The sequence below is a fragment of the Chionomys nivalis genome, chromosome 4 (genome assembly GCF_950005125.1).
Source record: "Chionomys nivalis chromosome 4, mChiNiv1.1, whole genome shotgun sequence".
NCBI classification, from domain to species: Eukaryota; Metazoa; Chordata; class Mammalia; order Rodentia; family Cricetidae; genus Chionomys; species Chionomys nivalis.
In genome coordinates, this window is record NC_080089.1 from 43,877,474 (window position 1) to 43,889,190 (window position 11,717).

At 43.7% G+C, this 11,717-nt stretch overlaps 1 protein-coding gene across 1 annotated transcript; it reads left to right on the forward strand.

Moving 5' to 3' along the window:
• The first annotated feature begins 277 nt into the window (after positions 1 to 277).
• Mpzl2 (myelin protein zero like 2) lies at positions 278 to 11,636 on the forward strand. Its single transcript, XM_057767592.1, has 6 exons — positions 278 to 494; positions 1,393 to 1,559; positions 2,018 to 2,228; positions 4,752 to 4,899; positions 7,525 to 7,600; positions 9,472 to 11,636. Exons 1-5 carry the CDS (start codon positions 437 to 439, stop codon positions 7,589 to 7,591), a joined length of 651 nt encoding a protein of 216 aa, XP_057623575.1. The 5' UTR covers positions 278 to 436; the 3' UTR covers positions 7,592 to 7,600; positions 9,472 to 11,636.
• The last annotated feature ends 81 nt before the right edge of the window (positions 11,637 to 11,717 follow it).

Consider the following 11,717-nt stretch of genomic DNA (forward strand, 5'->3'; position numbering starts at 1 on the left):
ACTTCCAAGGCAAGACTGTATAACCTATTTTAAAAGGGTGTGTGTGGCTAAACCCAGAGTAGCAGGGACATTTCAAACTGGCACCACCTCTTCTGGCTGCTTCTGAGGCCATTCGGAGGCCAGGCCGGAAAAGTAAAGAGAGGACCTCAGAGTCTGAGACCTTTGCGCAGAGGGCTGGAGTGTTGAGGAGGGCGGGAAGAGAGAATAGGGAGGAGGGAGCTGGGTGCGGAGGCCCCACCTTTCATTCCTGCGCTGCTGCACCGGCTGGGGCGGGCGGGGTGAGTCACTGGCTGGCTCTGCTGTTCCCCCTCCCATAGTGAGGAACTCGGACCTCTCTGGGGAAAAACTGCGGCTCCTGCTCGTTCTGTCCTTGGCAGGGTGCTGTAGTCCTGGGTCTGCCGGGTCTGGCCTCTGGGGCCACGACTGGCTTTCCCTGATGTATGGTAAGAGCCCTGCGCGTGTGCTTCCACTTCTCCTGGGCTTACAGCTCACAGGTAAGAACTGGCGGGCTTCTAAAAGTTTGTACCTTCACCACCCACTCTATGTAAAGACAGAATTCGTGGCTCGAAGAAGTCTTAAGGGCTCTCTGTTAGGAGCTCGAGACCCGGCTGCAGTTCTTTCTAGTCCAGACTTCACGGAAACTTCAGTTCGGTGGGTTGCTTTGGGACAGTGCTTTGGGCAAACAGGTTTAGGTGTGTTTGGCCGCTCGTGATTCAGGCACAGACAGGGCTTTCTGATCTCAGGTTACACACCATCTTTGTGTGGCTGCTCTCAGCCTCGGCCTGCTGCCTCGACTTGGCCCTTGGATTTCTGTGGAAGGGTTTTGTCTGCTGACTCCCTGCAGCACCGCGGAGCAAACCTAGGAAGCGAGAACCCCGCTGTGGTTTTGAAGCTGCCCCAATGCACACACTGAATTTGTAAATACGCCACGTGGTGTAAGGTTCCAGGGGTGCAGGCCAGCGCAGCTGCTGGGGTGGATTAACCTGCAGGCTAGTAGCAATCCCAAGTCTACATGTCGGAAAACGTACCTGCTTAGAGACTTTATTATTATTTTGTTTTACATATATTTTATTGCTTGATCTTAGTACTCCATGTCTGATTAACGTTTGGAATTTTGTTTCTGATTTCCATCTTATTGGCTGAAGTTTGTAGTTTCTGGCTATAGTTCCAAAGTTGGTACCGTGGTTGTGAAGAAGTGAGAACACCAGGTAGTTTGTTGGGCAGAACTTTTAATTGGCCCTCGGGCTGGGAGGGTCAAGGTGGTGTGTAGGTAGGAGTGTTGCAGACTTCAGGCGAAGTGAATTTGGAGGCTGGCTTATTTGGAAAGTGTCAGTGCTCACCGAGTATGCGCGCTCCGCTCTCTGTTAACCCCTTTCCTTCCCTTCCTTGCAGCCCTTTTTCCTACAATAGCGGTGGAAATTTACACCTCCGGGGCCCTGGAGGCAGTCAATGGAACAGACATTCGGTTAAAATGCACTTTCTCCAGCTTTGCCCCTGTGGGTGATGCCTTGACGGTGACGTGGAACTTCCGGCCTCGAGATGGGGGGCGTGAGCAGTTTGTAAGTGGATTCTTGTCACCTTCCAGTGGACCCTTGACTAGGATGTATTCAGGCAACAATTCTCAACTTCGTCTAAGACCATCGGAATACAGATATTTACATTATGATTCGTAACAGTACCAAAATAATAGTTACAAAGTAGCAATGAAATAATTTTATGGTGGGGGGGTCACCACAATATGAGAAACTGTATTAAAGGGTCACAGTATTAGGAAGGTTGAGAACCACCATATTAAGGTCTTTTTTCTTGCCTTTCTGTGTTGACCAAATGCGCAGGGTTAAGCTGGGAACCAGTTCTTGGGATAGAGAGTGCTAGATCTGAGAAAAGGGAAGCAAGAGTGTGTACTGAGAAGCTAGCTAGACCTTTAGTCAGATTTGCTGAGGCTTCTCTTCCACCCCCACTGTCTCAGCCTCCTGCCCCATACAGAGTGGGAGAGATCATTCTTTCTCCTCTATAGGTATTCTACTACCACGTGGATCCCTTCAGACCCATGAGTGGACGGTTCAAGGACCGGGTGGTCTGGGATGGGAACCCTGAGCGGTACGATGTCTCCATCATCCTCTGGAAGCTGCAATTCGATGACAATGGGACGTATACCTGCCAGGTGAAGAACCCACCTGACGTTGATGGTCTGGTAGGGTCCATCCGGCTCAGCGTGGTGCATACTGGTAGGTTTTGGGAAGTGAGAGCTGACAAAAAAAGGGGGGGGCATCTTTTGTGATGTTGTTGGAAGGGAGGGAGGGCCTAGGGCTTCAGGACTGGGAACTTCAGAGACTGAGGAGTCCTGGGTGAAAAAAAATAAAGGCTTTGTTTGCTGCTGGAAAGAAACAAAGTAAGGCAAAGAGATCTGAGGAATCTGTGACAAGAATGGCCTTGAGTTCGTGAAAGGGACAGGAAGCAACTCTGATAAAAAGACTCACAATGGGTCAGTTCATTCTCTCGCTTATTCCAGATGCGTACTGAGTACCTGGTGTGCCAGGCACAATCTAAAGTGTTTGGCACACATTATCTCATTTAATCCGGGTACACTATCAATCATGGTTGCCAGTGTTTTACTCAGTGCCCCGGCTGTCAGGAGTTTACACGATACATTTATCTTTTTAAAATTATTATTTTATGTGCATGGGTGGTTTGCTTGCATATATGTCTGTGCGCCGCTTCAGTGCCTGCTGCACATGGAGGCCAGAAGAGGGTGTCAGGCCCCCTGGAACTGGAGTTACAGAGAGTTGTGAGCCACCATGTGAGTGCTGGGAATCGAACCCAGCTCCTTTGAAAAAGAAGTCAGTGCTCTTAACTGCTGAGCCCTCTCTCCAGATTTACCTTATTTGTTTTTTACACATCTCATGAGTCTGTTGTATATTTAGTGTCTCCCATTTTACTAACAAGGAACCGGGGCTCACCAAGTGTAAATCACTTCCCCAAATTCATATAGTTAGTAAATGCAGTCACTTGAGACTCAAGCCCAGCCATCTCAGACTCTCGAACTGCTCTCTAGTAGATTGGGTTACCTGCACTACAGGGACAATCTGGAAGATGATGCCAGGTGACAAAGAACACAGTACTCCTGAGCTGAGGAACTGGGGTGGAGTCCTCGCTACTTGTGTATGAGTTATACACACATTTTACTTTTGTTGTGTGTACAGTGAGAATAAGAGGAGATTTTGGTGAGGACAAAATGATGCAGTAAATTGGTGAGAGTCTTCCAAACTCTGAACTGTCCTGAAAATTTTAATAGCCACATGTACCCAGCACTTATTATGGGCAGACACAATTTATAGGAATTGTTTTATTTTCTATAAGCACTCAAGAAATGGATATTGTTATGTCTTAACATAAGAGGAAACTGAGATTCAATAAAAATAAATGAATAACTCAGGTCACACAGTTAATAAGATAGAGCTAGCTCTCGTGTGTGTGTGTAAGTGTGTATGTGTGTATATTTGAGATGAAGTTTTGCTATTTGTGAAAAGATCTCTTTATATAGTACAGGCTGGCCTCAAACTTGAGATCCCCCTGCCTTAGCTTCTTAAGAGTTAAGGTAGCGTGTGCTCTTAACTAACACACTGCATTGTTTAAAACATCTTAGTGTGTCAGGTGGTTTGACTGTCTCCCATCACTATTATCTTGATCAGTTTAAAACCAGTTTTCTAGGCTCTACCAAGAGACAGCTGTGTGGTCCATGCTCATCCGAGTACTAAAGTCATGTGATATATTCAGACCTCAGTTGTTTGTATTTTTTCTTTTCTGATAGGTGAAGCAAAAAACCCACAACCACAAAAACCAACCAACCAAACAAACAAAACCAGCAGAAAGTAACAGCGAAAACAACACAAAAGCCAGCAGTGGTTCAACATAGCAGGATCACTGTTTTATTGAGAGCCTACAGAAAATCGTGGCTCTGTTCCCCTATTTTAAGAAATGGAGGACCACTTAAAGAGACTCCCCATTCTCTATGTGTATTGGTATTTTGCACGTTTATCTGTGCACCACTTGTGTGCCTGGTGCCTGCAGAGGCCAGAAGAAGGCACTGGGTCCCCTGGAACTTCTTTATCTTTCCTGATGGATTCTAGGTTGGGAGTTCCTGGCATAGACATTCTCTCCTGGTTCTATGGACTTATTGCTTTACTTGACTGTCTTCCTGGACACACATACACACACAAACACACGGTACAGCACCGGAAATAATGCTTGTGACCTTTCTTTTCCATCATAACGACAGGAACACAGTAGGTGCTTTGAAGCCTGACTGGACAAAGTGGGGATTAGGCTATGCAGGACTGAGCTGGACATCGTCCTACCTAGGTTAGCAGTAACTTGGAATTACTGGGCAGTTTAACTGACTCAGTGGTTCTCAGCATTTGGGTGTCAACACATCGCCTGGAAGACATGTCCAAACGCAGATGGTTGGATTTAGCCCCTAGTGCTTCTAGTCCAGCATGTTTGGGGTGGGGCCTGAGAATTTCACTTCAAAGCTCTCCAGCGGTGATGTCACTGCTTCTAAGAGAGTCACAGTAGAGTAGCCCTGATATAGTCTGAGTAGTTTCTCACTGCTGCCAAAGGCTACAACGTGATGTACTGTTTTATTTCTAACAGTAGGAGGAAGGAAGAATCTGGTTAATGATGAGATGCATTGTCGTTGCCTTTAGATTTCACCTACCTCACAGCCCTGCCTTCTCTTTTTCTCCTCACAGTGCCCTTCTCTGAGATCTTCTTCCTGGCTGTGGCCATTGGCTCTGCCTGTGCCGTGATGATCATAATAGTAATCGTGGTGGTCCTCTTCCAGCACTTCCGGAAAAAGCGATGGGCGAAAAGCGCTGATAGAGATGAGGGGATAAAATCGTAAGGCTGAGTGAGCACTGGCGGGAATGCCTGCTCATCCTCTTGGGGTGGCTCTTGGGCTTTTTCAGGGGGGCCAAATAACTGTTGAACAGTTGTTTTTATTTCTGACCAGCTGTGTGAGAGGCTCCATTTCACAGGACCGATAAATTAGGACATAGGTAGTAACTTTACAAAAGACTTCTTTTTTAAGAGGTGGCTAAGAGCTTAGATGCTCTTGCAGAGGGTCTGAGTTCGGTTCCCAGCACCCATGTCTGGTGGCTCGCAGCAGCTTGGGACCCCAGCTCCAGGGGGATGCAATGCCTCTGACCTCTGTGACTTATGTGCACAAACCTGCTTCCAGATAGACACATATGCATACGTAAAAACAAAATAAATCTTTAAACAGCAAAAATAACAAGATCCAAAGGGTTTCTTAATTTTACAAGAGATCTCACCAAAGCATTTTGCTCTTGTGTGGGATTTTGGAGGCATGAGAAATGCACAGGTGAGGCCTTAAGGAAGTCCTCTGTGGAGGGAGGCACACTTGTAAGCGCGGCAGGGCGAGGCACTCAGCAGTCACTGAACCAATCAGTGCTGGATGTTTGCTCTGCTCAGTGTGACAGTAAGTGCTTAGTAAACATTTGGAAATTGAGATAAAATTTATAAGCTATAAAATTCGCCCTTGGGACAGTGAGCTGTCTCAGCAGTTAAGAATGCTGCCTGCTCTCGCAGAGGGCCTGGGTTTGGTTCCCAGCATCCATACAATGGCTCACAGCTGCCTGTACCCCCAGATTCAGGAGATCTGATACTCTCCTTTGGCTTCTGTGGGCTCTGCACTTACATACTCACAGACAAAACATTCAAATAAAATAAAAATAAACAAACCTTTGAAAGAAAATGCACCCTTTTAAATATACACATAACTGTGCAATAATCACCAATTCTAGAACCTTTTAAGCATTTGCCCAGAAGGAGCCCCCTGTCTTCTAGCAATCATTCCTCCCACCAGTGCAACAGCTGCTCACCTGCTTTCTGTCTGTGGGGTGTGTCGGTCTCGAGCGTGGGATATAAGTAGAGGCATGAAATACCGGACCCTTTGTGTCTAGGCTCTTTCATGCAGGATGTTTTTAAAAGCTGCCAATGGTGTAAAATATTTACTACTTCATACTTTCTTTGTGTGTGCTGTGTGCATGTGGGTACCCATGTGGAGGTAGAGGTACACACTGGGGGGTCTTCCTCTGTTGCTGTCTCTGATCTTTGAGACTGACTGTCTAGCAAACCTCTGGGATCCTTCTGTCTCTACCTAAGGCTAAGGGTTCACAACCACACCTGAGGCTTTTACAGGGCACCCGGAGATCTGAACTTAGATCCTTGGGCAGCAGTCAATTTACCCAGTCATCTGGCTCCCCATCCTACGCCATTCTTTTTAACAGCTGTATGATATTCAACTATAATGGACATATTGTTTGTGTATTCAGCGGGTGGACATACAGTTGTTATTTTTTTCTCCTTTTTTGGCTATCATAACTAATATCAATCACTATGAACATACTCTACACAAATTTTTGTAAACACTTACTTTCAATTCTCTCAATAATGAAGAGACATTGCCAAGTGGTTGGTAACAATTGAATGTTTGGAGGAATTGACAAACTGTTTTCCCGTAACAGTCAATACATTCCTATCAGCAATGTAAGGGCATTAGAATATCCCCACATTCTCTCCAGCATTCACTCTTGATTACTGCCCTCTAGTGGACATGGGGGTGTTGTCACAGTGAGATTTTGATTGGCATCTTAGTACGAAAGATCCTCCTCCTCCCATGTGTTTAGTGGCCTTTTATAGATCATCTCTAGAAATGTATCTGTTAAGATAGTCTGCCCACCCTCAAATAGAGGTGGATGTCTTCTTGTCGTTAAGCTGTAAGGACACCTGACCCCTTTCAGTTACATTACCTGCAATTAAGACACAAAAGTTTTCAGTTTTGATGAAGTTCATTTCTTCTAAGAACATATTCTCAGTTACATTCTTTTTTTAAATATTTATTTATTTATTATTTATTATACATACAATGTTCTGCCTGCATGCATGTATGCCTACAGGTCAGAAGTGGGCACCAGATCTCATTACAGATGGTTGTGAGCCACCATGTGGCTGCTGGGATTTGAACTCAGGACCTTTGGAAGAGCAGGCAGCGCTATTAATCGCTGAGCCATCTCTCCAGCCCCCCTCAGTTACATCCTTGCATTTATATATGGTGTATGTTGAGTAAAGTTTTGTATATAATTAAGAGTCTCAGTTAATTTTTTTTGCACATGGATTTATAAGTACCCTAGAACCATTTGTTTATTTTTAATTAGTAAATATTTACTGAAATTTGTGCAATTGATCATGAAGCCCCTTAGGAACCTCTCGGATTCTGAAGTGTCTGAGTTCGGACTCGTAGGTCACGTGGGGCGTAGGTATAACCACTCACATGGCACTGGCAGTTCAGCTCTCTAGCTAGAATGGACTTCCAGGTGTACGTACCTTTTCCTAAAGCATGGGGGCCCGGACCGGGTACCTTACCTGATGCCGCTCTGGGACCTGCTGCCTTTGCTTCTTGCCTTGCTCATCTGACATTTGGCTTCTGCTCCTTTGTTACAGAAAAGAAGAGGAAAAACTCAAACAAGACACTCACAAGGTCTCTGTTTATTTGGAAGATACAGACTAACACTGTGAGGTAAGGTCCTGTGTGGGTGATTTCTGTCTTCAGCTTGTCTGGCTCTTTAATGCAATGACATTCCTGTTCAGAAGCAGAGGCCAGGCAGATTAGTTTCCTATTAGCTTTGTAGATGACTTCATAGAGACCTGTGCATATGATTAAGAAACCAGACTATTTCCTTTAAAGATGAGAGAATTCTACTTTTTGAGGTTTGGGGGTTATATTAACCACCACCAGTAATGAACTTCCATCATGTGAATAAATCATTCATGTATGTGTGTGTGTGTGTGTGCATGTGTGCTTGTGGGTGTACATGCATGTGGAGACCAGAAGACAACTTCAGGTGCCATCTACCTTGTGTTTTGTTTTGTTTTGTTTTATTTTGTTTTGTGACAGTCTCTCACTGGTCTGGGACTTGCTGTTTGAGCTAGGCTGTGTTTGTGACAGTCTCTCACTGGCCTGGGACTTGCTGTTTGAGCTACGCTGTGTGGCCACCAAAGCTTCTCTCTGTCTCACCAGTGCTTGGCTTCTAAGGATGCGCTACCAGGCCCAGCCATTTACATGGGCTCTGGCAATTGAACTCAAGTGTTTATTTCTGTACGGCAAGCGCTTTATCAACTGAGCTCTCTCTCCAGCCTAATAAATCATTTTTAATGAAAAGATTAATATCTGATGATTTGGTTTTTATTATAAAACATTTATGGCAAGATGGTAATTGACCCAAGGATCAGAGATGGTTCAGTGGTTAAGAATGCTTCCTTCTCTTGCAGAGGTCTTGAGTTCAACTCTTAGCACCCACATGGTGCCCACAACCATCAACAATCAGTTCCAAGGGATTCAACACCCTCTTCTGGGCTCTTTGAACACAGCACACATGTGGTGCATATAAGTATGCAGGCAAAATGTTCACAGAATAAAATAAATAAATTTGAATAAAGATTAAAGAAAATTTAACAAACTAATGTCATCAAGTATAGCCTGTGGTCTATGATAGAAGATAAATCTTTAAACAAATTACAAAAAACTAGGAGGTTGGGCTTGGCATGGAGGTAGTACTCAATTTTAATTCCAGCACTCAAGAGGAAGAGGCAGGAGGATATCTGTGAGTTCAAGACCAGTCTGGTCTACAGAGTGAGTGCCAGGACAGCCAGGGCTACACAGTGAGACCCTGTCTGAAAAAACTAAAAATGGAGGTTGTAATTAAGATTTCGAATATGAACATGAGTGTGGATATTAGGGAGTTACTAGGTTTTATTAGGTGTGTAATGGCATTTTGGTTACAAAAGAAAACAGGTTTTTAAAAATGGATGTTATAATATGTACAGGTAAGTCTATAATTAAAAAAGTTCAGTCATAAAACAAAACAACAAATAATGTCAAAAAGAAAGGAAACACTTTCAAAGTAGGCAATGCATGAATTCTACTGACTTCTCTACTTTCCTTTATGTTGATTTAATCGATGGGGAAGGGGCTTGGGACGTAAGCATGTGAGTGATCTATCAATCACCCAAGTGTCCACGCGAGGCTCTTAGAGAAGACACTGCCAGCACGGTGGTACATGCCTATAATCCCAGCATTTGGGAGGCTGAGGCAGGAGGAATGTTGTGAGTTCTAGGCTAATCCTGGCTACAACCGTGAGTGCCAGGCCAGCCAGAGCTGCACAGTAATGTCCTGTCTCAAGAAAAAGTACAGCGTACAAAAAAGACAGTGGATCTGAAAACTGTGTAATAAAGAGAAGGAAGTAAAGCCTGTTGAAATTATAGTGGGAGAGTAAGCTTAAGAGTATTTCCATTAGGAGTGGATTATGGATGTCATGGGCATGTGATGGACACAGGTATTCCTCTTTACTCTTCTCAAGGACTTTATCCTTTTAAACTTCTGTATTCCAGGAAGCTGAGGATTTTCAAGGACAACATTAGTACCCCTTGAAGTCAATGGAATCTTCGCCAGTGATGACCTGTCACCCTACAAGTTCTGCAGCACAAACCTGCCTAGTTGAGCAACACCCTTGCCGAGCAACTCAGGATTCATCCTGGGCAAATGCCACTAGACTCATGTATACCTTCGTTACTAGGGTCTTACCTAATTCTAGAGTGCAAATGTGTATCTGCTTCTGTGAAATGGAAGTTACGTTTTTGTCTTTCCACTTGCCTTATGGGGTATGACTCCTGAACTCCTGTGTGTGTTGGCATCAAAGGACAGAAAAATCAGCTGGCCTGCCTGCCAGGATATTTCTTCTCACATTTTAGTTTCTTTAGAACAACACAGAGGTATGCTAAGGGGTCTAGAGAGATGGCTGAACCTTTAGGAGCACTGTGGCTCTTACAGGGGACTCCAGTTCCATTCTTAGCATTCACACGGTGGCTCACAGCCATCAGTAATTCCAGTTCTAGGGGTGTGACACCCTCTTGCTAGTGTCTACAGGTACTGCATGCACGTGGTACATGTTCATACATGCAGGCAAAACCCCATACGTAAAATGAAAATAAATAAAATCATAAAATGATGAGCTAAACCTTCCAGCCATTTTTGATTAACAGCAAAACCCAAATTCACACTGGAAGTCTGATTTTCATGACCGTCCTTAAGTAATAGACACATCTTGTTTAACTGAATTTTTTCAGTATGCTAGGTTTATTGAACAATTAATCCCAGGTTTAGAGGTGACAGTGCAAGTCTAAGCACAGTAACTACAAAAGGTCACGAGGACACCAGTATACCAGCAAATGTTACCAGGAAGAATCACTCAACACCATTTTTATATTTATCTGTTTTTAGGCAAGTTCTTACTATGTGTCACTGGCTGGTCTAGAACTAGTTATGTAGAGCTGGCCTTAGAGTCAGAGAGCCCTCCCTCAACTTTCAAGTGCTGGGATTGAAGGTGGACCTCCATATCCAGCCGCACAGCAGGTTTGTATTGGGTACAGACAGCTCTGCTTACTTCCTGTGTCTGCCTCTCTCAGCAGAACCCATGCTCCCATGCTCTTTGCAGACTGGAGTCCTAAGCAGTTAATTAGAAGACTTTGTGATATCATTGTATTATAACTTAAAAAAAATTTAGACGTGTGAAGAAGGTCAACCCAAAGCAAATAACCATTCTGTACAGTCTAACATAAGTGTGAGAACTGGAAGAGATTAGTTAAAGTTCTTTTGGTTTTAATTCACCTTATTTTAAAGAGAATTTGGCAGGGACCAAAGAAATACCAAAACTACTTAAATGTAATGAACCAATTTTATTTTTCCCCTTATTTTAGTATAAAGCAAACTTTTACAATGGGCTATGGGAAGAAGGGGGATGGATTTCTCCTTTGCATCTAGTTACTTGGTGTGTGCACACAAGTCACAGCAGCATTGTTCGGAGAACACAGAACATTTAAAAGTTTAGGCCTGGGTGAATCTGTACAATGTGATGTTTTGGTCCTTATTAGACTGGGCCGCACAGATTATTTCTTTTAACAAACTGGAATTTCCAATAGATTGTATTCCTAGATCCAGGACCTTGACATTTTACCTAGTCTTTAAAGCAAGTTGGCACAATTTACATTTGAATCTTGGTCCTTGAAATTCATCCCATTTCTCTCATTCTGCTTTTTAAAAGTTTTTCTTCTCTCTCTTTTTCTCTGTTAATTAAGACAGGATCTGTTCTGTTTGTAACCTTGGCTGTTCTGGAACTCACTCTGTAGACCAAGCTGACCTTGAACTCATAGAGATCCCACTGCCTCTGCCTCTCTAGTGCTGGGGTTTAAGGTGTGAGCTACCACATCCTGGCCTAAAAACTTTCTGAAGCCACAAGTTAGGCCTGTATTTTCTCCTGCTCTTCATAATTCGCCATTGTGAATGTAACAACTGGATATTTCTTTAAATGATGTCTTATGTATGTTTTATATGTGTAATGAAGTGGTTAAAAACTTCTCCAGCAAACTTGCAAAGTGTGTCTTATCTGAATACTCATGGGGTATCACAGCCTTGTTCAGTGTCTCCTTCCTAAGAGCACTTTTGTACTGTAACTTATTTTTTATTATGCCTGAAGCATTGTGTAAATAAACCCTTAGTAATAAAGAATTATGGATTTTGTTATTTGCTTACGTACAAATATGCAAAATTCATATAGCAGTTAATAGCAAACAAGGGGATA

What these genes read in the sequence shown, in the direction of transcription:
- Mpzl2 (XM_057767592.1), top strand. Translation starts at nt 437, where the DNA reads ATGTATGGTAAGAGCCCTGCGCGTGTGCTTCCACTTCTCCTGGGCTTA. An exon ending in GCTCAGCGTGGTGCATACTG is followed by an intron (nt 2,229 to 4,751) that starts GTAGGTTTTGGG and finishes TTCTCCTCACAG; the next exon opens with TGCCCTTCTCTGAGATCTTC. An exon ending in AGAGATGAGGGGATAAAATC is followed by an intron (nt 4,900 to 7,524) that starts GTAAGGCTGAGT and finishes CCTTTGTTACAG; the next exon opens with AAAAGAAGAGGAAAAACTCA.